This window comes from Penicillium cataractarum (assembly GCF_028827025.1).
Source record: "Penicillium cataractarum strain IBT 29864 chromosome Unknown utg000004l, whole genome shotgun sequence".
In the NCBI taxonomy this organism is placed as follows: domain Eukaryota; kingdom Fungi; phylum Ascomycota; class Eurotiomycetes; order Eurotiales; family Aspergillaceae; genus Penicillium; species Penicillium cataractarum.
The window spans coordinates 2,998,345-3,021,775 of NW_026622740.1; the positions used below are offsets into that span (position 1 = coordinate 2,998,345).

General features: G+C 48.2%; 10 protein-coding genes across 10 annotated transcripts; 6 read left to right on the plus strand and 4 right to left on the minus strand.

Moving 5' to 3' along the window:
- Window positions 1-621: 621 nt before the first annotated feature.
- On the plus strand, window positions 622-2,427 carry N7496_005590 (catalase; the record flags this gene model as incomplete). Its single annotated transcript, XM_056698519.1, has 7 exons — window positions 622-652; window positions 709-838; window positions 895-1,129; window positions 1,184-1,276; window positions 1,332-1,751; window positions 1,809-1,893; window positions 1,949-2,427. 7 exons carry the CDS (start codon window positions 622-624, stop codon window positions 2,425-2,427), a joined length of 1,473 nt encoding a protein of 490 aa, XP_056557044.1.
- A 637-nt stretch (window positions 2,428-3,064) lies between these two features.
- Window positions 3,065-5,085, plus strand: N7496_005591 (glycoside hydrolase family 1 protein; the record flags this gene model as incomplete). Its single annotated transcript, XM_056698520.1, has 4 exons — window positions 3,065-3,442; window positions 3,496-3,979; window positions 4,036-4,647; window positions 4,715-5,085. The coding sequence occupies 4 exons, from the start codon at window positions 3,065-3,067 to the stop codon at window positions 5,083-5,085; spliced, it is 1,845 nt and encodes a 614-aa protein (XP_056557045.1).
- A 338-nt stretch (window positions 5,086-5,423) lies between these two features.
- Window positions 5,424-7,518, plus strand: N7496_005592 (mediator of RNA polymerase II transcription subunit 17; the record flags this gene model as incomplete). The annotated part of the gene is made up of 3 exons (XM_056698521.1): window positions 5,424-5,704; window positions 5,770-6,155; window positions 6,215-7,518. The coding sequence occupies 3 exons, from the start codon at window positions 5,424-5,426 to the stop codon at window positions 7,516-7,518; spliced, it is 1,971 nt and encodes a 656-aa protein (XP_056557046.1).
- Window positions 7,519-8,221: 703 nt separating this feature from the next.
- N7496_005593 (putative MFS transporter) lies at window positions 8,222-9,838 on the minus strand (the record flags this gene model as incomplete). Its single annotated transcript, XM_056698522.1, has 4 exons — window positions 8,222-8,573; window positions 8,627-9,271; window positions 9,328-9,589; window positions 9,646-9,838. 4 exons carry the CDS (start codon window positions 9,836-9,838, stop codon window positions 8,222-8,224), a joined length of 1,452 nt encoding a protein of 483 aa, XP_056557047.1.
- Window positions 9,839-10,614: 776 nt separating this feature from the next.
- N7496_005594 (uncharacterized protein) lies at window positions 10,615-10,956 on the minus strand (the record flags this gene model as incomplete). Its single annotated transcript, XM_056698523.1, has 2 exons — window positions 10,615-10,787; window positions 10,842-10,956. The coding sequence occupies 2 exons, from the start codon at window positions 10,954-10,956 to the stop codon at window positions 10,615-10,617; spliced, it is 288 nt and encodes a 95-aa protein (XP_056557048.1).
- An 868-nt stretch (window positions 10,957-11,824) lies between these two features.
- N7496_005595 (NAD(P)/FAD-dependent oxidoreductase) lies at window positions 11,825-13,443 on the plus strand (the record flags this gene model as incomplete). The annotated part of the gene is made up of 3 exons (XM_056698524.1): window positions 11,825-11,846; window positions 11,954-12,495; window positions 12,553-13,443. 3 exons carry the CDS (start codon window positions 11,825-11,827, stop codon window positions 13,441-13,443), a joined length of 1,455 nt encoding a protein of 484 aa, XP_056557049.1.
- A 259-nt stretch (window positions 13,444-13,702) lies between these two features.
- On the minus strand, window positions 13,703-14,621 carry N7496_005596 (uncharacterized protein; the record flags this gene model as incomplete). The annotated part of the gene is made up of 4 exons (XM_056698525.1): window positions 13,703-13,888; window positions 13,949-14,105; window positions 14,155-14,262; window positions 14,311-14,621. 4 exons carry the CDS (start codon window positions 14,619-14,621, stop codon window positions 13,703-13,705), a joined length of 762 nt encoding a protein of 253 aa, XP_056557050.1.
- A 537-nt stretch (window positions 14,622-15,158) lies between these two features.
- On the minus strand, window positions 15,159-16,429 carry N7496_005597 (phosphatase PAP2 family protein; the record flags this gene model as incomplete). Its single annotated transcript, XM_056698526.1, has 3 exons — window positions 15,159-15,570; window positions 15,760-16,284; window positions 16,344-16,429. 3 exons carry the CDS (start codon window positions 16,427-16,429, stop codon window positions 15,159-15,161), a joined length of 1,023 nt encoding a protein of 340 aa, XP_056557051.1.
- Window positions 16,430-19,328: 2,899 nt separating this feature from the next.
- Window positions 19,329-21,639, plus strand: N7496_005598 (transcriptional regulator family: Grainyhead/CP2; the record flags this gene model as incomplete). Its single annotated transcript, XM_056698527.1, has 5 exons — window positions 19,329-19,342; window positions 19,543-19,573; window positions 19,751-20,136; window positions 20,195-21,267; window positions 21,326-21,639. The coding sequence occupies 5 exons, from the start codon at window positions 19,329-19,331 to the stop codon at window positions 21,637-21,639; spliced, it is 1,818 nt and encodes a 605-aa protein (XP_056557052.1).
- Window positions 21,640-22,731: 1,092 nt separating this feature from the next.
- Window positions 22,732-23,240, plus strand: N7496_005599 (uncharacterized protein; the record flags this gene model as incomplete). The annotated part of the gene is made up of 2 exons (XM_056698528.1): window positions 22,732-22,797; window positions 22,983-23,240. The coding sequence occupies 2 exons, from the start codon at window positions 22,732-22,734 to the stop codon at window positions 23,238-23,240; spliced, it is 324 nt and encodes a 107-aa protein (XP_056557053.1).
- Between the last annotated feature and the right edge of the window lie 191 nt (window positions 23,241-23,431).

The following is a 23,431-nucleotide window of genomic DNA, read 5'->3' on the forward strand; positions in this document are numbered from 1 at the left end:
CAGAAAGCGGAGAAGAAATCTCCAATTCGTCTCCACTTTCTCCCAATCGAGTGGCACAACTGGCCAATCACAAACGCCATATTACGGACAGCCACAGAATCCTGGACTGTGGCTGGAACTCGGAGTTGACTCGGCGGCGGAAACTCGGCGATCTAGACTCCTGCAGGTAAGATCCTTTTGCCCTGGGGTCAACTTCGTTAATCTCTAAAAAAGGTCATGACCTTCACTGAGAAATGATATCACAAGGCTCCAGAATACTGGAGATCCACCCCCAATCTCCACAATGCCCCGAAGGAGCTCATGGTGACTACGAAATAGGAACACGGTTAGACCGGCACTATACAGATCCTACGGATATCTGTATGAGGGGTTTTTGTTCATACTTTGAACGCCTATCGTCTCAGATAGGCTTATCATAGTATTGCCTCATGCATCACTCTAGTAGTGTTGATCAAACGTATCAAGGTCGGCTTTAATTCGGATCGTTTTCCTTGCCTGCCATGTATGCGATAAGGGTGAGGACGACATAGATCAAGATATAAAACCCTCTTCAGTCCCCAAATTTATGCGTCAACCCGATATCACACATTCTTAAAGGAATTGAAAAGCAAAAACTTCCTAATGCCCAGTCCTCATTTCACTTTGGCCGAAGGTAAGGTGTTGAACTACCTTTGAGCAATTATTGTTCCTTATCTAACATCCTCCAAGGCCAGCCCGTCATCGACCCATCCACAAGCATCACCTTGCCTACCTTGGGCGGTGGTGGTCTCACTACTCTAGGAGATACTCTTCTCATCGAGACCCTCACGCATTTCAACCGGGAGCGCATCCCCGAGAGGTGTGTAGACATCTGATATCTTTCGATGCCTATCATTTACTTACTGGGTTTTGTAGAGTTGTTCATGCTAAGGCAGCCGGTGCCTGGGGCGAGTTTGAAGTAACCAACGATATCTCCTCGCTCACCTCGGCCAAGTTTATGAATGGAGTCGGCAAGAAGACTCCAGTCCTGTTCCGCCTTAGTACGACCGGTGGTGAAAAGGGTAGCGCAGATACCGTTCGGGATGTGCGAGGCTTCTCTGTCAAATTCTTCACCGAAGAAGGTAATCATGACATTGTGGGAAACCATATTGTGAGTTCTGTCTCTTCAGTTTGCACCTATAACTGGCATACTAACGCAAATCAGCCGGTCTTCTTTGTCCGCGATCCCATTCGCTTCCCCTCGTTGAACAGGAGTCACAAGAGACACCCTTCGACTAACCGTCCCGATTGGACTATGGTAAGTCTCATCTGGTGATTTCTACTTCATTACGTCTACTAACGGAACTCTCCAGTTCTGGGACTTCCATGTGAACCAACCCGAAAGTGTCCACGCTTTGATGCATCTTTTCGGCTCGCGGGGTATTCCCGATTCCATTCGTCGAGTCACCGGTTTTGGCGTGCATACATTCAAGATGGTGACGGACGAGGGCCGATTCCGCTACTGCAAATTCCACTTCCGACCTGTCGACGAAATCACCCATTTTTCGAAGGAAGATGCAACTCGCATGGCTGGAGTTAATCCCGACTTCCATAACCAGGACCTGTGGTGCGCTATTTCTCGCAAGCAGTTCCCTGTCTGGAAGCTATATGTTCAAGTTATGGAGCCGGAGCAGGCTGAGACGTTCGGCCGCGGTCTGTTTGACATCACCAAGGTCTGGTCTCACAAGGATTTCCCCTTGATCGAGGTTGGCAAGATGACTCTCAACAAGAACGTAAGGATATACCATGTATGACATCAAGATAGCTCTTTTACTAACGAGACCGTTCAGCCCGAGAACTACTTTGCCGAAATTGAACAGGCAGCATTCTCACCTTCCAACATGGTGCCAGGCATTGCGATGACGCCCGACCCTAGTGAGTCAACCTCGAATGAGCTTTCACGATGGCTATACTGACATTGTTGGAACAGTGCTGCAAGCTCGCATGTTTGCCTACCCCGACGCCCAGCGATACCGACTCGGAATAAACTACACACAACTCCCGTCGAATCGCGCCATCTGCCCCGTTTACGCTCCATATGAGAGAGACGGCATGGGTGTGCACACCCGCAATTATGGCGGCGATCCAAACTATGTGCGCAGTTCCTTGAGCCCTGGTGTCCCCAGCCAGGTGACCTCGGATGTGCGACACACCGAGCCCATCGAACGATTTGCATTCTTGGGTAAGAACGAGATTGCAGTCGATGACGAAGATTACGTCCAGCCCCGAGAGCTGTGGAATAGAGTCTTTGATGAGACTGAGAGAAAGCAGTGGGTTGAGAATGTCTCGGAGACTATTGAGGCTATTCCTGCGGGCTTGAGGCAGGCTGTGATTGCGATGTTTAGCAAGGTTGATGCGCGCATCGGACAGATGATGGCTGCCAAGGGTAAGGAGACTTCGCATCTTTAAACAATGATGTACACCTTTTTAGACTGGACTAGGAGTTAAGATTTTATGCAAATGTTAATTTTATTTTAAAAGAAATACTCGGCGGAAAAGGAATGCCAACAACGACTCCTAGGAGATTTGGTGGTCCTACTGCGCCGACGCTAATTCTGCTTCAATGTAGACCCCTTTCGTATTATTTTCCTTTCCTAAATATACGTCCAATAACCTCGGCTCTTTTCCTAGGGGTGTCTCACTGGCCTCGTGGTGAGGTTTTCCTGTTCGTCCGGTTGCGGATCTTGGCTGTCAGTCATGCTACCAGACAATGCAACCAACAGGCGGGAGCTGACGATCTACACCTTCTTTTACACGCACCCCGCATCAGAGCGATTTTATTATTGCATTAGTCTAGCAGTTTAGTCCAGCACCATGCCAAAGGGGTCTAAGTTTACGAATTACGAGACTCAATATTAGCTTATACGAAGTACGATGGCCAGCATCCGATAATTACCCGCAGGTGAGGAATTGATTTTGCGGGGGTGTGGGGCCTGATGACACAAGGTGAATGTACATAAGTTAGTTGTAGAATACTTAAGAATGACGTCCTGTCAATTCTGAGAGGTAAGAGGGATGGTTTGAATTTCATCAGCGGCTCGAAATCATGCGAATCACTTTCAGTGTAGCTCTAGGTCTTGCGGTCGCTACGCAGGCTCAGGAGATTTACCTCACGACGACGGGGTATACTGCTCGTCCCCAGTGCACAAAATCTACTACTTCAACAAGCTATCATTTTAAGTCGTTTTCATATTCGCTGGAGGAGACAGTTCGCTATGCAACTTCCATTCCTTCACCAACGACTACAAAGACCTACGGCCCGGTATACAAGGATGCCGCTAAACACCTGAAGACGACTGTGGCTACATCAACTTGGGGCAACTGGCTTCCTGGGGAAACGGTCATTAGTGCAACAGATCACAATGATCCCTACGGTCAAGCTGCATGGTCTTCTATGTGGTTAGGCGCTGATTTGCAAAACTACGTCAGTATTCAAATCTAGTTCCTCTCGTGCTCTAGGTGCTAAACTTTACACAGACTACGACCGGGATCTTTTCAACTACCGTCAGCCCTACGCCAGTCCCAACTAGTGAACTAGTCCTGCCACCTCGTGATTATTTTGGCCCGACGGACTGTTACAACTTTCCCGACGACTTTATTTTCGGTGTAGCCGGCAGCGCTGCTCAGATTGAAGGCGCGGTTGCCCTTGAAGGACGCTCGCCATCGCTCCTTGAGAAAATAGCCCCAGCCGATACCCCAAAAGACTATGTCACCGACGAGAATTACTTTTACTATAAGCAAGATATTGAGCGCCTGACGGCTATGGGTGTGGAATACTACAGTTTCAGTATTCCGTGGACCCGCATTCTGCCTTTCGTCCTGCCTGGTACTCCAGTCAATAAACAAGCTATCGATCATTACAATGATCTGATCAACACCGTTCTCGATGCTGGGATGCAGCCTGTCGTGACTATGCTTCACTTCGATAGCCCTCTTATCTTTGTCGCCAGCGACAGTATCGGTATGCACACTTATACCCCCGAATAATGCCCTTTTGGCACGATCTAATTTCTGCAGCCCGACATCCTGATATCGGAAATGTGAATGCTGGGTATCAGAATGAGACTTTCGTTGATGCTTTCGTCAATTACGGAAAGATCCTCCTAGCAAACTTCGCCGATAGAGTTCCCATCTGGATCACATTCAACGAGCCACTGCTCTACGCATTTAACTTTAAAGGTGTCGATAATGTTATACACGCGCATGCTCAGGTATATCGTTTCTACCACGAGGAGTTGAAAGCTACTGGAAAGATGAGCCTCAAACTCAACGATAACTTTGGCGTGCCCAAGAACCCAAAGAATGCCAGTCACGTTCAGGCTGCTAATCGATTCAACGAGATGCAACTTGCCTTCTTTGCCAATCCGATCTTTCTTGGCAAACAATACCCCGATTCCATTTTGCACACTCTATCTGGTGCCAAAGCCTTAAACAAGACGGAACTAAAATATATTAGCCAAACAGCAGATTTCTTTGCTATTGATCCGTATACGGCTACGGTCGTTTCACCGGCAGATGAGGGGATCAGTGCCTGTGCAGCGAATACATCTAGTTCTAATTCGCTTTTCCCATACTGTGTTAAACAGGAGACCAAGAATGTGTATGGGTGGAATATTGGCTACAGATCTGGTGAGTAAACAAACAGTTGTTCTCCCCTTTTTGGCCCTCTGAGCTTCATATACTAACAAATCCCAAGAATCATACGTCTACATCACACCAACATATTTCCGCGAATACCTGTCCTATTTGTGGAATACATTCCAATCTCCCGTGCTAGTCTCCGAATTTGGATTCCCTGTCTGGGAAGAATCAAAAAAAGAGCTCTCGGATCAGCGGTTTGACTCGTCTCGAAGCGTGTACTACCTTTCATACATGTCCGAGGTCCTCCGTGCCATCCACGAGGACGGGGTACATGTTATGGGTGCTTTGGCGTGGAGCTTCATTGATAATTGGGAATTTGGACAGCCGAGTCATTTTGGTATACAGGGGGTGGATTCGGAGACTCAGGAGAGATTTTATAAGAAGAGCTTTTTCGATTTGGTTGATTTTGTCAAAGCTAGACAGTGATGATGGTGGCCGTGCTTGGGTGCGGTGGTTCCTGCACAAGCGAGAATATACTCCCAGCATAAGGTCATTCTGTCAGAAGACAATGAAAGTCCAAATTCAAATACTTGCATAAACAATGTATTGGATCCTGATTGGATCATCATTCCTTCATATCCCAAGGAGAGATGACAAGAGATCTTCTCCAAATTGATGAAGACCCACTTTAGCTCCCCTCGGTGCACGTGACATGTCGATGCCTTCCCCGTCCTCCGAGCTTCTCGTTCGCCCTTTCCATTGCAAACCACACACAATAACCCTCACATCTCCCTGAATATTCAACTGCATGGTCCGTCACCACCATGGTCGAATCTTTCACTCTCCCCCTGCGCCCGCCTCCGGAACAAAATGAGCGCCCGGACACCCTCCCCGTCGAGATCGCCCAGATCAACAACCAGTGGGGTTCCTTCCGTGAGGTGAATGAGGAAATTCTGCAAGCCAAGATCGCCGAGGAGGAGAAACGCCATGGCGCACAGCTGGACGAAGAAATGGACGAGGCCGAAGCAGAGGCTGGAGAACTTGACCCGACTGAACGTCGTGAGCAACTTTACAAGCGACGCCATGAGATCACCCAATTCGCCATGTCAGTCATATTCGCCCGATGGGAGAGACTTTCAAAGAAGTTTTGCTAACAAATTGTCTCAACAGAAAATCGCACCAAGAAACCATGCTCGCCCTTGATTTTATTTCCCTGCTACTCTCGAAACATGCGCCGCGCCAGGCCGAAACATCCATGTCTCCTTTGCTCAAACAACTCGCGCCTCTTGGTTCCCTCGATTCCGACATGGTCAATCCTCCTCCGAGATCAGAATCGGCAATTAAAGACATATCGACGGTGTCGAGAGGGTGGCGCATCCAGAACTTCAATGCCGCCTCGAACAAGCTGTTGAGTGCTGCCACCAGACTAAATGGCGAGATCGAATCGGAGACTCGGTATTGGAATGAGGTGCTTGCCGTCAAGGATAATGGATGGAAGGTCTGCAGACATCCACGAGAGAGACAAGCACTAGCTGTGCAGTACGGATTCATGGAAGGTATGAAGAGTTATGTCATGCGTCTCATGGTTTGCATATCTCTAACCATTGTACAACAGCTACACCTATTTTCCGCGACCGCGGACTCGCTTCTCTCCGACGAGCAAAGGATGGAAGTTTAATCCTGGACAAAGGACTGCTCCCCACGGGGGCGCGTCATGTCCGGGTCCGGGTAAAACAAGGAGATCAGGTCTTTGTGAGCTCACAGCCGTCTGGAAGTGGCCTCAGTGATGCAGATCCAATTGAGCATCGCATCCTCCAGGCACGCGACTCGGTTTTCGAAGAAGAGCTATTCCATGAATTGGTCCGAGAAGCTAGGTCTATGGCGAATTGTAGCGTGACTACTCGTCAAAATCTCATTCGCATCCCCGTCTCTGAGGATATAGAAATTCTGCTGGATCTAGTGGATGCCGATACACATGGTGTTGCTCTCGAACAGGATCAGGGGCAACGTGATAGCCGGCTTGCAGACGGGCTAGCCCATGCGATCCGGATTCTACTCTGTTTTGCTCATCGTCAAAACTTACGTCGAAGAACTCAGCTCCCCCGTCCTTTGACAATGACAAGACCTGCAACGCCAGAATACCATCTTCTCCGTCCTGCTTTGGCTTACATGCAGCATCTATCACACGTCAGGTGGCTAGAATCGTTGTTTACAGATATCTACTCGGTCTTGCGATCTGCCGGTTTGGACATGCCTGAGTGGACTTCGAACACATACGCTAGCTGGAAGCTGTCACCAACGTCGCCACCACCGGCTTCTCTCGAAGCGCTGGTCGAAAGGTTCCTTCGACCGATCGAGTCTGTTTTCAGCGGGAAACTTCTCACATCTCGTGGCTCATTCACCGTCACCGTTCGAACCAACCTGTCATCCCCACCCTTTGGCACCCACTATGACGTTTCTGTGAAACTGCCGGCTGTTCCAGATCTCAATTCACCTGGTCGCATGGGATTGAAGGACGAGGTTGAAACGGCGATTACACATCTTCTGCTTCTCGATGTGGTCTCAACAATTTCATCCAAGACGCTACCCGCTTTTCAAAACGGCCCTAATGCGGTTGCCTCAAAGGAGCAAAACTGGGATGCAGTGTACCCTCACCTTGGGGAGCTTGTCCTGCCTAATGCCAACCCTGAAAAACACAAGAAGATGAAGGTTGCACTCTCCCGTCACGAAATAACACTCACAACCTATATTGTACACAGCATTGATGGTCTTGGTCGTGGCGCCTGGGAACTCCGGTCGCACAATACGGCGGCTCATCTTTGCAAATTCCCTCAGCCATCAGTGGGAACTTTGAGCAGTCAGGAATATTCGTCTGTGATGGATTTCGTTGTCGCGGAGGCGTCTGATGGGCGTCCGTGAGGCGAATCGATGGTCACGACCCAGTCTCTTGTTTGCAATCTTTCTCAATCAACATAGATACCCAATTCTGCGCCTAAATCAAAATCTTCTGAAGTCCATGAGCACAGTTTTCCTTTTCTTCCTAGAAACTAAGAATAATAAAAATAATTCGGGGATCTCTCCTAATCAAGAAGGGCATACTTGTGTTTCCCTCCCATGTGCGGGAAAAACAAAAAGATGTGGACTCACGGGGAATTGAACCCCGGACCACTCCCAAGCTCATATCGGAAGCAGATGCCATCCAATGCGAAGGGAGTATCATACCCCTAGACCATAAGCCCAATCGATGTGAAGTTGGTGCGACTTTAGTTTTAAGTGCGACTGCACAATCTGATGAAAAGGAAATCTGAGCTACAAGGTCCATGGATCACGGGTGGATACTGTAGAGTGCACTCCATAAGCGGAGACAACTTTTAGATGGTCGGAGCTACTATATCTACTACTTAGAGATGAAGGGAAGTACGAGGTTATTGTGTATAGTTTCATATGAATAACTATGAGGAGATTTGACCTATGAAATGCTTATCATATAAAGCGGTTATTTTATAGTGCACGGGTATACTCCGGTTATATATATCAGGGCATCTATCATCGCAAAACAATATTCACAAGTACTCGAAAATTCGATCATTATCATTAAATTCATATACCGGGTCTATTCTAACTAGTAGAACCACCTGAAATCATCACTCGCAGGACCCTCATTCAGGTTCTCCGTCGGAATATCCATTGCCTTGACATGGACGCCTTGTCTCCGATCTCTCTGCTTGTTATCGAACATCATCCACAGACCAAGAGCCAGAGTCAACAGAATACCAGTACCACCAAAGGCAGCGGTAGTAATCAGCGCAGGGAAATACTTGGGTGCATCCTGGGTGCGGAAGATGTTGGAGCTGACAACTCCCATGAGATTGGCGACTGGGACGGCGATACTGGTAAGCACGACACGTCGTCCCTCGTTGGCAATGTTGTTGTTGTACCAAGAGTCGAGGAGAACGGAAGGCGCGGATGTACCCCTGAAATTGTTTGTTAGTGGAAATTCAGATGGGAAGATCGAGGTAGAACTTACCAAACCATCATAAACGTAGCAAAGTAGGCAATGCTCAAGTCCCGCTCAACGTCGATCGCAGCGTAGATGATGAATCCAATGAAAGTGAACAGGAAGCCCAGTGCGATAAAGGGGAAGCGCCATCTAGTCCAGTCACTGCAGAAAGCGAGAATGAGCAGCATCGCGGCACCGGAAACGTTAGGTGCCACGGTGTAGAGATTGGTCTTGACGGTGCTGTATCCAAGACGCTTGATAATGACGGGAAGGAAGAGCTGAACTCCTTGCAGAGGCACACCGAGACAGATCTGAATAGCTAGAATAGCCCAGCTAGTCCAGTGCTTGAAGATGCGGAAAGCGTCCCGGATATTCAGCTTCTCGTCCACGACGGATGAACTGTCGATCTGCAGGCGGAGGTATGCGAGTTCCTTCTCCTCTGGTGTCAAGAAAGTGGCCTCCGATGCTGACTTGGGGAGGTACCACAGAGCGAAGAGGGCGAAAAGGACGGTTCCGCAACCCTCGATCAGGAATAGATAACGCCATGATGCCAGAGGGCCGGTGTGGATGCGGAAGACACCGAAGGCTAGGAGGCCAGAGAAAGCGGAGGCGATACTTTGAGCAGCGTAGAAGATAGCCAGACGGCGGGCTAGTTCACCTCGACGGTAGAAACTGTAAAGGTAATCAGTCTTTGCTGGCAAGAGAACAGTTATTGAGTGCCAACTTACGTGGTCTGGTAGTAGATGACCAGAGGGAAGAATGCACTCTCCGCCATACCCAAGAACCAGCGGATAGCGAAAAGACCGCTGAAGTTGTACGCAGCGACCACGAGAATAGTGCAGATACCGAAAGTGAGCATCATGCATGGGAGCACAATGTTAGGTCCGAACTTCTTGCCGAGGAGGCCGAGGAATGGTGCGGTGAGGACGTATGGAACGAAGAAAATACTGAGAATCAAATTGTACTGGTTTCCCTTGAGGTGAAGGGTATCTTTGGAGGACAATGTAAGATACTATGGTGATGTACAGCGGAACGAGATGGCTTACCTTCAAGACCGGCCGTCTTTGCATTTCCCAGGTTCGACTTGTCGAGACTGTTGAACAAGTACATAATTGCCAGGACAGGAAGCAGACGAAGATCGAATTTCCAGACCAACGCTCGTTCCGCCCGAGGGTCGATCTGGACGCTCGCGATAGTTGTGACCGCATGGGGCTTGGAAGGCGCTTCAGAGTCCGCCATGGTTCCAAAATTTGTATGATAGTTGCTTTTTTTTTGCACCGACCTCGTGGGAAATGGAATATCACATATAACATATACAACCTCGGAGCCTTATCGGCGTCCTTGCGGGGGAGACAGTATACATCACCTAATAACCGTCCCGCCCCCAGATAAGCCGTGGGCTTGTGGGCTTGGCGATTTTCCACAGATAAGAATGCGCCAATCGGGTGATGGCTAGAATAAGATTGACTCTTCTTTATCCTATCTTCAGCTGTGGAAAACGGCCAACCTCCGTTGTTATTAAAGTTTTGGATAATTCAATCACTGAAGATGAATGGTCGATATCCAAGGTCTATGAGTTGCCGAGCATTAGTGCGACCAGACAAGACTGCTCCGTCGAAAAAGTATTTAAGACATTCGATACTTCGGTGGTTTGCACTCTGTTTACCCGAACCGTATCCACCATCGTTTGGAGGCTCGAGAGCTGATGGGGAAGTCGACCGATATCGGGTAAACGCCCTCCCACAGCCACATGGAAGACCCTGAAGGGCGCAGCCACGGCAATTACTCAAAATCTCCGAGATCACTAAATATGTAGAAAGTCGGCACAAGGCTTGAAAGATCGAAAGGATGTTGGGCTCCATAGCTATCTCATTGGATGTAGGTACAGCATTTACTAGTCCGATAATGTATGCAAGTAGAAACATCATGCGCACACTGCGTGCAATTTAGCTAGACGGTGTAACTCGTCAGCTCCGAGACCTTAAGATATGAGCGGGGCATCTTTGAGACAAGGCTTACCCATCACACTGGTGGCTGCCCTCCGTTGCCGAATCCTTGCATCCACTGCTGCAAAGCTTGGGGTGGCCAACGATACCGGGGTTGGTGCAGTGGAACAGGACGTTTTTGACATCCTCGTTCTCTAGGTCGGTGCCCTTCAAGACATCCTTCAGATCCGCTTCGGTGAAGCCTAGCATGGGTTAATGAAAGGGCGTCATGAAGTGCGACGAAGCCTGGGAATTACCTTTAGACTTGATCAGGATATCGGAGCAGTAATCGAAACTGGGAGTGCACGACTTGTCTGCTAGGCCAGATGCGACCAGAGCGAAGACAGTCAGGAGAACGGAGGAGAATCTCATTTTGAGTTCTGAAATCGTAGATTTCGATGAAGCCGAGCTCAAAGCCAGGTTGCGGAGGAAATCAGCGACATTAAATGCTCATCAGCTTCTTTCAGAATTCATTAGCAAGGAAAATATGTCTCTTACATTCCTCTATCCGTTCCGAAAGCTTGGTCCTGCGTGTTGCCCCCGGAATGCAAGATGGTATGGTATGTAGCTACGCCATATTGCATACCAAAGCCTGGGGATTGTGCACTTTTGATCTTCACAGCAAGTTCTATTGAAATGATCGGTGGATGAAAGGACAAAAGTATGTCGATACAGTTGATAAATAAGGTTAGAAGTGAGTGTCTTTCGGGCCTAGAGGCGCCTGCATATGCATCTGGGGTAATTGCAACAATACGTATATTGTATGCAAGGGACTACCAGTTCACCATAAAGAACGTCATGCCACAATACCGCGCATGCATCAATCAATGTGTGCGGCAATTTTGCCGAGAGACGCCTGGTTAAGGCAGCGCTTATTATTGATGGGAGCGCTGACCAAGAATTTTTGTTTTAAATAAGGGGAAATAGAGCAAGAAGACGTTGGATTAAGCTTGGAAGAGTCCCAATTGGAAAAGCTGTTTTAGACTAGGAGCTACTCAATTATAGTTATCGGTGTTGAAATGAACAATTCTCGACAAAGATACACACTCACTAACCGAGGCTGGACAGTTCCTAACCAGGCAGTTCTACCCGTAGGCGTTATCATGTCAACCATAACCCCGCACAATCTTCAGCAATTTAAACCAGTCAACAGACCTTCAAGAAACCTATAGCTCCAGACATGTTTTGCTAAGCTTATTCGTGTATCTTCGCACTTCATATATTTCCCGCCCAATTCATTATGGCATCTGAAAAAGAGCTTGGTAAGTTGATCGAAAACTCCGGACCTCGAATACATTGACGTGACATTGGAACCGGCACTCCATCCACGGCATTTAAACCGAGGAATGTGGCTGACGTCTTCCTACAGCACGCCTTGTTACAGCGGATCCAGGCCTTCCACGCCCAAATCCAACCCAATCATACTGGCAACATATTCCGCATCGTCTTGCAAATGTCCGATCGGAGAACCTACCCAGCGAAAGAGACTATGTGATCATTGGATCTGGCATCACAGGCCTTTCGGTCGCCAAGACGCTGTTAGAGAACCACCTGACTGCAACGGTTACTGTCTTGGAGGCTCGTACACTTTGTTCTGGAGCGACGGGACGTAATGGCGGTCAGATGGCTGCTAACGCAGGAGAAGAATATATGCATCTTGCCCAAGTTCATGGTCCTGAGATGGCTGGCAAGATTGCAAGATTTACACTCCGGAATTTGAAGAAGATGCAAGACCTGATAGAGGAATATGATGCTGTTGAGACCACTGAGATGCAGAGGCTCGAGAAGTTGCGTGTTTTTATGACGGATGGCAAGTTTGAGGATTTTAGGAAGAGTATCGCTCGTCTGGAAGCGGATCATCCTTCCATGAGAGGGATTTATAAGACTATAAACGCTGATACAGTGCTCGAAGTAAGATATCTCTGCAAGCAACTTGACATTTGATATGGCTTCTGATAATAATCACAGGATTATGGAATCCATGGGTCTTCTGGCGGTGCTTTGCTTCCAGCCGGTACAGTATGGCCATATCGTCTGGTCACCAAAGTTTTCGATGCTCTCTTGAAGAAATACCCAGGTCGACTAACCATCGAGGCCAACACGGCTGTCGAGTCTGTCGAACATGATGAGGAGAACTTGACACCCATAACGACCGTCTATCCTTATACACTACACACGTCTCGAGGTCTAATGAGAGCGACTAGCGTGGTATATTGCACAAACGGGTATAGCGGGCATCTCCTCCCAAGTTTACGAGGACGTATTCATCCGTTCAAGGGAACTATGACAGTTCAAGATCCGGGTACTTCACTCCCAAATCAAGGCAAATCCGTGTCGTGGGGATTCCATTATCCACCCACATTTGACCCAGATACTAAACGTCACGGATACGGATTGTACTATCTCGGTCAAAGTGCCAAGACGGGGTATTTCTATTTCGGAGGCGAGAATACGCGCATGGATGAAGCTGTGTCAGCGGATGATAGTTTCGTTGCTTCGCATTCCGTTTCTCATCTGCAATCGGTTCTCCCGCGGTTCTTTGGGAAGGAGGACGAGGCCTCTTGGAAGCTGGTTAGTTCATGGAGTGGAATTATGGGGTTCTCGTCAGATGGACTGCCATTAGTAGGGCGGCTTTCTTCTGCGTTGACAGGTCGACGTGGGGAGGGAGAATGGATCGCGGCTGCTTTCAATGGTTACGGGATGGCAAATTGTCTCTTGTGTGGAGAGGCATTGGCTTTGATGATATTGGGGGGGAAAGTAAATGACTGGCTTCCCGGTGCCTATGAGCTTGTTGAGGAGAGATTGCGGAGCATTCTTACTCCGCCAGAGGCCGTCAAGGCCTTGAGCTCGAAGCTGTGAACAATTGCATAGAAAGAATACTTGATTTAGGTCCAAAGATAGCGTTAACCCGAAGCGTGTTGTGGATCATTCAGTCTTTCTGTCTTAGCATTAGTCCGAGTGCCTTTCTAAACATCATGAGCCTAGCCTTTGCTCGGATAATGGCGTTGATGATTCATTTTCAGACTATCATGAGATCTTTTGGCAATATATACATACAATCTTTCAGACAGTCGCCAGCCAAATGTTCAACCGACACGACACCGGCGTGTACTTTTTCTTACCAGCCTACTTCCTCCCCATCATACTGGTTATTCCCCGGTGCATTCTCCCAGCCTGGCACATGAATATTGAGAAACTTCCCATTTTGATGCGGCCCAATTTGTTGCACAATATCCACAACCTTCTCTGCTCCTGTCTCTACGGGCAGATCTGCTCGAGAGCTGCCAAGATCAGTACGCAGCCACTGCAGAAGTTAGTATGCAATTTCATTTCCAGATGCGAAGGGGCTCTTGATAATACTTACACCGGGACTAATAGCAACAAACGTAAATCCATCAGCCTCGTATTGCTGGGCATATTGAATTGTTAACATGTTCAATGCCGCTTTGGAGATCTTGTACGCGGGCGTGGGAGACAGTCTGTAGACCTCGGCTTTTGCAAAGGAGCCCAGGGTAGTTGATCTGTACCCCATTAGCTTCCATTCCCCCGATGAAGGGAGGCGTCAATCACATGTTGATAACCACTTTCTTCTCTCCCTTGCGCAGCAGAGGTAGAAAGCCTTGCGTGACATTATGGACGGATGTGACATTCGTATGGAAAAGCTCATTCAAATTATCCCTAGTAACATTAGCATCAACCCTTCCAACAACGTATGTCAATAGTTACATCCCCTCCAATCCAGCCGGAGCATAATCCGCTAGACCGGCATTGTTGATGAGATAGTCAAGCCCCTTCCCCTGCAACTTACCCTCCACCAACTTGGCCACTTCTTGGATGCTAGACTTGTTTGTGACATCCATTTTGACCAGTTCAACTCTGCCAGACGAGGCTTCCACGATCTCCGTGAGTTGGGGTGAGTTGTCCTGGCGCGCGGTCGCGATGACCTTGCCGACCTGCGCGGCGGGTAGGGAGGCTAGGCGGGAGACGAGTGCCAGTCCAAGGCCTCTTGATGAGCCGGTGATCAAGTAAGATGCCATGGCTTTTCAATAAGTGGATTCCGTCTGTTGGGCGTCTGCTTTACGTTTGCGTTAGTTGTAGGTGGGGAGTTGATTGTTATACTAAGGTTCGATCCCGCGCTTTAGTAACGCCAAGGTCAAGACGAATGGCTATACGCAATCTCCGCTCTTAACCCCGTGTTCGCGACTACGAAGGCCGGTTATTACTCATTTACCACTGTGTAAGGCTGTAGGCACTAAACACGATTATAAATCAAAATTGTGCAAGTTTCATGTGCTAATTGCTTCGCGTAAGCCATAACGACAGGCGCGACTTTGGAGGATTTGAAGTTATGATGTCATTGGATTCGAGAGTAGATCAGAGCTACCTATGTGCCATGCAAATGCAGACAAAAGGATTAGAAATTGAAGTTTATGTATATTGACATGTATTAAGGTAGTAACAAGACGTTTGGGTGGAAGTTAGGGCCATTGTAGGCGACAACATTTCACCTATTATATACGTTTGACATCAGACGGCCCATGGTAGTTGTAGGTAAGCGTCAATGAAGAACTCATTTACACCCGTTCGCTGGCAGCTGCCTGTTCAGGCTGCTCGTGCATCGGGATATTTTCAATGTCATGTACAGGCTCGGCATGGCCAGAGCCGTTGGAGATATCGGCAGCATGTCCCTTGCGAGTATACGACCAGCTGTCCGTTCCAAGGGTGCTGGGGAAGCCAATGCCTCGAACGAATGCCCTGCGGTGGCCACGGGGACCCCATGCCCAGCCTGCCCCCCGTTGGATGGGCAAATGGTACATGCGCATTCCGATGTAGGCGAAGAAGATTCCGATGAGGCCACCGCAGATAATATCAAATCCGTGGTGGCGATAGTTGAACCACCGAGAGGAGGCGATGAAGAAGGCAACAGCGGTAGGTAGGAAAGTGAGAATCATCAATAGCACGGGGGTGCCGCACCGCGCGTGCGGACTGAGGTGCGGTCGTCACTGTAATCATCGCCTTCGACGGGGAATTGAGGCAGATAGGGGAAGCTAACGGATAGTTTGGCAGCGAGCCAGAGAGTCAAGTAGCCAAGTCCAGCGAAAGAGACTAGATAAACGTCGAGTTAGCGATTATCCTTCCCCTTGTTGAAGCCACTTTTGAAGCGCAGTTCGGTACTCACGGGATGAGTGTCCACTAGGGAAGCTGGAGAACCCATCTACTCGCAGGTTATACCCTTGTTCCCGGCAAATCTTCCAGTCCACCAAGACCGGAGCACCAGTAAGGCGCTCGCCGAGACCACCCACCGCATACTCCGCAATCTTCTTCACGTCCGGGTTACACCGCGCCAGCAGATCTGGTCGTGGCTTACCATTCAACGTCTTCAACCCTTGTGTAGCCATCCAGGCACCCGCCAGGGCAAGCGCCAATCCCATCCAACCCGCATTCCACTCCCAGAACTTGCGTCGCAGCATTTGCGATTTGGATGCCTTTGCGCCCCCGACGGCAGCGGTGCCGGGAATGAGGAGCGCAGCTCCCAGGAGAACGATCACGGCCGGTGCTAGCACGGAGACGAGGATCAAGGTTGCAGTAGAGACGGTTTCATGCTCGGTGAATGGGAAGGAGATGTCCGGGTCGGTCAGGGAGAAGGGACGCTGGTTGGGATCCTGTTTGTAGAATCCATAGCCGATCAGTCCGACGCCACTATTCAATTGATCAGTCAAGGGGTTTCCTAGCCGAAATCGCAGACTCGAGAATCGTACATGATGAAGATCCAGTCGATTATATACGAGAGCACCAGGAGCTTGGAGATGTGCGCGATCGCACTCTTGGGCGATATCTGGCCCATTTCGCTGGAGCTCTCCGACCGAATGCGCTATACACTTTCTCGTGCTATAACTTATATACACCCGTGGATCTAGCTCCGGTGCTTCGTCCGGATCGATTCCAATCGGCGATAAGCGCAGAATCGAGTGAGGTCGTTGCGCGCGTGCTCGAATTGGCGTGTTTTGAGGCTGCGGGCGCTAAGCAATTAATCCCTGGAAAGATCGCCGGAGGGATTGCTGTGCCGCTCACTTCGCTACGGTCGCAAAATGGCCTCGAGGGGAATTTCAATAGACCAGCAAGAAGGATAAGCAGGATGGATCGGGAGAATTGAATCAATAATAATGAAAGGGAGAACAAAGAGAAAAGAAGTCGGAATGGTAGAAGAAAAAGAAAATCCAGGGTCCAAAGCCTAGAAATGAACAAACAAACGCCCCCCTTCGGCGATCAACTTAGGCTCCCTCGAAATGAAAAATAATAAGCAACAGATAGTCCAATAAAGCGCCCACAGTGACACTCTTGCAGCTAAGGAAATCCCCCTTGAGGAATGGAATTCTCCCCAATTTAAGGTTCGCTGACGCCGAGCCGGCGTGGCTAAGTGCGAGTCTCCCCTAGCTCCCTCGATTGAGCGTAGTTTGAGGTGGAATCGCCAATAGAATCACCAGAAAGGACAAGTCGATGGCTGAGCTTATGGAAGTCCTGCATTTTGTTTCGCTGGGAAAAAATTTGGGTGCCTAGCATCGATCGAGCTCAAAGCTTGACTACTATCAGACTTCCATTGCAAGCCTCGTTCTTCTATGTACAGAAATTGATTCTGCTTACTAGACTTTCAGTATCATGGCCATGACTGGCCAATCGCATATAATTGTATCCTATCAGTACGGTGTCTATCATGTCCAAGTATTCGATGTTTTGGCGAAGGATCTTCAGGAGAGTCCCGACTGGTTGACAATTGCCGAGGAATCCCCGGAATAGGCTTTTTGTACTTGAGAAGCGCTGCTTTTTCTTTCTATCCTCAACCACGTCTTTCGAATTGTCAAGACAGATACAGAGACACGTATCTAACCGATAACCTTAGCTATGACTAAAGACAAGATTTCAAGTGTCATTTCTGGTCGAATGCTACATTGACCGTCGCTTCTCGGACTATTCTGCAGTACTGGGACAACTTATAATGCAACGAGAATATTCTTGGCCTAAAAATATCTCCTGTGCTGACCAGAGTATAGTCACAATGGATTTTATTTTGTGTACAAGATGAGCTTGAGGCTGCAAGGACCAGTCTTGGACATTCTGATTAATTACTTAACTTTTGCTACAGTAGTTATTACTTCACTCCGCTCCCAGAGGAAAAGGCAAGGACGTTGACAGGATCTGCCTTAAGACCGATCATTATTCCCAACAGTATGGCACTGAGGATATTTGAATCGAGTTCGAAGATGCATCTGAGCTACGGAATACTTTTCTGAAGTAATACCGAGGTCAACAGACACACATAGAGGCTTCACTGCGAACTCTCACTAAAGGGCCCGTGCCTCGAAGACCAAGGTACTGAAAGGTCCGTTCCCCTGGAATTCACTACAGTTACCGCCTACTACTACCTATCACCGCTGATACTCGCGCACCGGAGCCTATGGACAGTACTCCCTCGCTTTATTCATCTTTTTGGGGTAGCTGTGGTTTTCAGGGCTTTAAGACGGGCAGTTCAGTGCGGTTAAGTGGAATCTTTATTGCTCTAAACTTGTTTTCTGGTGACCATCTATCCTATTGTACGATCTATTCTAGATAGGATATCTCATACGACCCATATTCGATCTATTTATTCTGATGTTTCAATCGCATTGGGAGACGCCTGATAGGGCTCAACCCTTTGAGCCTTGAAACTAGTTTATATATAAATGAAAGGTAATACGAGTCCATGGAGAGCAAACAAGCACTCTAGATTCAATTCAAGCTGCTTTTCAGGCGAGGCTTCGATTCTTTACCTACCATCAATCTTCACTTCCCCTTTCGTCCCGAATACTTGCACAATCTTTTCTACTTGATGGCACATAAGCTATTTCCGTCTTGAATTTATTCCCAAGCCGGTATATACTGAATAACAGAGTAAGTACCTACGTCACAACACAACGTCGTAATTGTCAAGTCCAACAGTTGAAATGAGTTTGTGCATTAGTACGACTGATGTCATCCACTTGGCAAAAGTACCGTTGGGGATCCTTTACACTTTAAACACGAGTTGATTGCCTCCGAGAGTCTCAAGTCGGATGATAGCGAACGCACTAAGAACCTTGTGGCGGTAGTACCATTCAATATTAATATCTAACGGATTGACCAGGTGCACTCCGTGGAGATCCTCAATCCCAAGTTGCGGCTGGCAAACTCAACCCAATGATGTTGCACGGAAACGTATCTCCATGATGACGGAGCGTAGCAAGTGGGCCAAGGCAAGGCTCGGTACCCCACGGATCAAACAGCCAGCCAATCACACTTACGGCAGCCGCCGATCTAAGAATGAACGGTACAATAGAACCTTCACGATCTCAACCCTCGTTGGTCGGAAAGTTTTTTTACACTTACAGCTTTGACGGACGATTTGGGGCAGTGCGTCTCTATCAGCGAGTAATAAATGCCAAGTGTAATTAAATTGAATTTTCATCTCACTACTGTATGTCACTTTTAGTATCCACTTCCCGAATGTGAAGTAAGTATGATTCAATGCTCAACAGGCGGGGTATGGCAAATAACGCGTCCGAGATTATCCCTACTATATTCGGGCGGTCCTTCAAAACTACTAAGATCGCGCTGTCTCCGGAAAAATAATTCAAAGTCTTTCATTAGACAGTGTTCCTGACAGATCCCAAGCGAACACTCCAGCCATTTTTCCTTCTTGGATTTGACCAACGAAGGGCGATACCCTCGCCATGTTCAGTAATCGGTGAGTTACAATTTCATTAATTGTTCTTTTCCTGTCGTTGGAGTATGAATAATAGCTAACATGGACTTCTTGCCTCCCAATTAGTAAGAGCTCCAAGCGGCCCGATGGCGAGCTTATTGAGCGCTTTCAAGGTCTTTGCGGACTTCCTTTTTTTCATAGAGAAGCTGACCCAATGTCAGCATATGATACCGCGTTTTCAGGCAGAGAGAATGGACCTGCATTCTCACCAAGGTATGGATACATTCAAAGGCAGATAGGTTCTTGCAAACTAACATGGCAGTAAGTGTCTTTGGAACTGTAGGGGAGATGGACGTTGAAGAGCATGGATCTTTCAATGGCTTCACAGAACCACATTCGATGGACTCGTTTTCAGAGCAAAGAGTACCCTCTCATAACCAGGTCTTTCAGCTTTACCAGTCGGCATTGAAGTACTCTGGAAAAGATATTGACCGATCAATCTCACCGAAGAACATGTTCGGTAATGAGAGTCTTCAATTCACTCGAGGGTGGCTTCCCAGCTCTCAGTCAAACTGGAAAATCGATCCTAGTTCCTTTGAGCACCCTTTACCTTTGCAGCAACAGAACCATGCGGGCCTCTTCTCCAACAACCTTGCATGTGAACAAAGTCAAATCTTACACTGTGACTCTGGCTATGAGACATGGGATGAGCCGGCGCACTCTCTATCGCAGGGTGGATTCTCTCGACCCCAGAGTTCGGAAAGTGCATTAAAATCCACTTCTCCGCAAAGTTTTTCTGCAACTGGAACAACAATCTCACAGGCTGAAGGCGAAAGGTAGGTATAATCCATGATCCTGTGCTCCTCGCTATCAATAATAACACATATCCCTCAGGTTCCGCTTTCACACTAGCCTTCGAGCTTCGACTGCGATGGTCGGCGACTCGAAGGAAGCGCCCGAGTCTTACCTCAATAAGGGTCAGGTCTATCATCTACGCCTAGTCGACACAACTCCGCCCAGGCTCATTACCGAGAAAACGAGGTACCGGACGTTCGTTCGAGTTTCATTCAAGGAGCACAAACAACGAGTCAATGCTGAAGCCTACTGGCAGTTATGGAAAGATAGCCGGGGCTTGGCCGAGTCGGATACAAAAGATTCTGAGCTTCGAGCTGTCGAGTACGCTGGTCAAGATAGCCCTCAGGTGCAGCTTGAACAAGAGTTTCTAGACGGGTTCTCGGTTACGTGGACGGTAAATCCAGCAACCGGTCTGGGCGAATGCAACATTCCGGTACGATTCAACTTTTTATCCACTGATTTCACGCTGGCAAAGGGGGTGAAGGGTATCTCGGTGCGACTTTGCACCAAAACGGACCAGCTCAACAACTTGGAGGCTCCCTATCAGCCGGAGATTTGTTTCTGCAACATCAGGGTTTTCCGAGATCATGGAGCAGAACGCAAACTATCCAACGACATTACCAATATTCAGAAGAGAATTCAAAAATTGACGGAGCAAATTGGGAAGACGGTACTTCATGAGCCACCGAAAAAGCGCAAGCGTGGTAGCGTTGCCGCAAAGAACAGGAATGAGCTCAAGGTGTCCGATCAGGCAGATCATGGCTCGTCAATGGACACGGTTGACCATGCGGCCGGAGATCCTCATTCAAACAAGTTACAAATAAAGCTCACCAACCTACGGACCATGTTATTCTCGAGCTGCTCCGAAAGTGTCCTGAGTCTTCGCGGCGGTAAGGAGGACGATCCTGAGGTGCATGTTACTCGATTACAATCGCGCAGTCCAGGACCTCAGAATAATGCGGCGCCACGTGTGAGCTCTATTAGAGGTAGCACTGCCTCTGTCGATGGCGCGCTAGGCTCTGTCCGCCAGGGCTTCAACAATGTCGACGCTATCGAGGACGGCTTCCCAATGACTCTGAAACACGCCGGCCCACGGCAGTCGCCCATGCCAGGTAAGCTTCGATTATTCTACTTTCAAGAGCCATTCAACTAATTTTGTCTTCAACACAGTTGCATGCTTCTATATCCATCGTTCTGGAGAAGACTCACCTTCAGATCGATACTATCGCACGATATATTTGAGAGAACGCTCTACCCGCGACTTGGTCCAAAGGATATGTGAGAAATGCTCAGTTGATGCTTCAAAGGTTTCTCGCATATTACACACCAATCAAGCTGGCCTTGAGATTCTAGTTGATGATGACTTTGTGGAGCAAATAATGGAAGGTCAGGATATGGTTGTCAGGATCGAGAGGCTTCCCTTGAAGGACGGGGGCGCGGGATCGCCGCCGAGTGCTTCGTTGGGCATCCGGTTGGAGTATTGATTCTATCCATAGACTTATATGCCATTGCAGCTAGTCTTTGGAGACTCGGCTCTTTTTGCCATCCAATTTAGTTAACGAAACATTCTTGTGTACCCTGTAGCAGTAGGTAGTAATCTCCGTCGTGGCGACCCAACCCGCGAGACCCGGGACCTGGGTGGGGTGGAAAACCTTTGTATAATCCTGTATGCTTCGTCTTTTATCGTCGGATACTGGCCTGTCAGGGGAATTGAGGAGGCCTAACCTGTCCAAAAAGGTTGATTTTGCTGTTGAGTGGATTTTTCATGTCAAAGCGGTGCAGCAATAGTGCTACTTCCGACGCAAATATATGTATTGACTCATGAACATCTAACATCACTCTAAATGGATACAGTTCGCTTAATACGGTGCTGTCGAGTGTCTAATGTCTCTTATGGCTTAAGTATTGATATTATTGAGCCATATGCAGGCATATGGGGACGTGTTATGCCTCGTAGGTTGCTTGTAGGTTTCCAACCCCTTCGCGACTCAACAATTTTGCCTTCATGAGAGTGTATATGTAAATCTGGCTCATCTAGCACTTTTTTCAACTTTCTTACATAGCGGGCTTGTGGTTTAGTGGTATAATACTCCCTTAGCATGGGAGTGGTCCGGGGTTCGATTCCCCGCGAGTCCAGCTTTCTTTTTATCTTTTTTTCGACCACTATAGGTCCGTCCGGTGAATGCGATTTTTTTTGATTAGCACTGACATCCGACGCTAGAACTATTGGGGACTAGCCTTTCTAAGGTGTCAATCAGTGTAGCGGCTTCTGCTGCGATTTCGCTAGCCGCTAGTCGCTCGGTGAGATCGCTAGTACACATGAAATATTCTCGCCCTCAATTAAGCTAGAGAAAGGATTACGGCAATAGTTTGCTATGAAAATGGGGACAGAGTGCTGAATGTTCCAGTCCTGACCCAGGTATCTGGATTTTGAACCTGTTATAGCCATGAAAAGACTAGTCGCCCCATGACCGTTGGACAATCGCTATATAAGAACCTCAAGCTCAAGAATAATAATAAGAACAATAGAAAGTACAATCTTCACATCTCTAGCTTAGCATGTCTGGGCTGTCTCCATGTTGGACAATCTACAATCTGCTAGGGACAAAGTAGGGAACGCCCTGGGCCGCGCAGAGATCCTTGTGCGCAGCCTTGATGATATCCGCACCCTAGAATAATCGTCAGATCTTGATATCACTTTTCAGTAAGAGTGTATTGTGAGTCACCTTTTCACCAATCGTGTAGACCGAGGAACGATATGCTTTCAAGAACGATAAGTAACAAGTCGCTAGGCAAGACTTTTGAATATATCCACACTGTTTTATAGTGCCGAATCAAAAAGACGAAGAAAATCAGCGAATTAGACAAGGATGTGAAGCCTTATGTGCCCAACTTGAATGGACCTGTATATAGGCGAAAGCTGATCGGCATGGATGGTCCTAGACCGTACTATGTATCGGAGTTGAAATATTCCCACGATGACAAGCCTGTCACCCTGCGGGAGTGGGAATTAAGCGGGCGGGAATGCTACGAGCGCAAAGCCCTTGTTGACGACGCAAACTCGAAGCGCAAACTCGGAGTGTAACGAAAGGAGTGGGTCAAGACGATGGATGATGCATTGAAAGTCAGCACCAGGAAATGAGCTATTGGTATGCATCACAGCAAGCCTAGGACGATATCTAGCTGTTTGCACGTGGCGTAGGTGCCGTCCGTATCTCGATTTTTGTTTGTTTTGGGTTGTTGGTTGGGGTAGGTATGGTGCCCTTGGGTTAATTC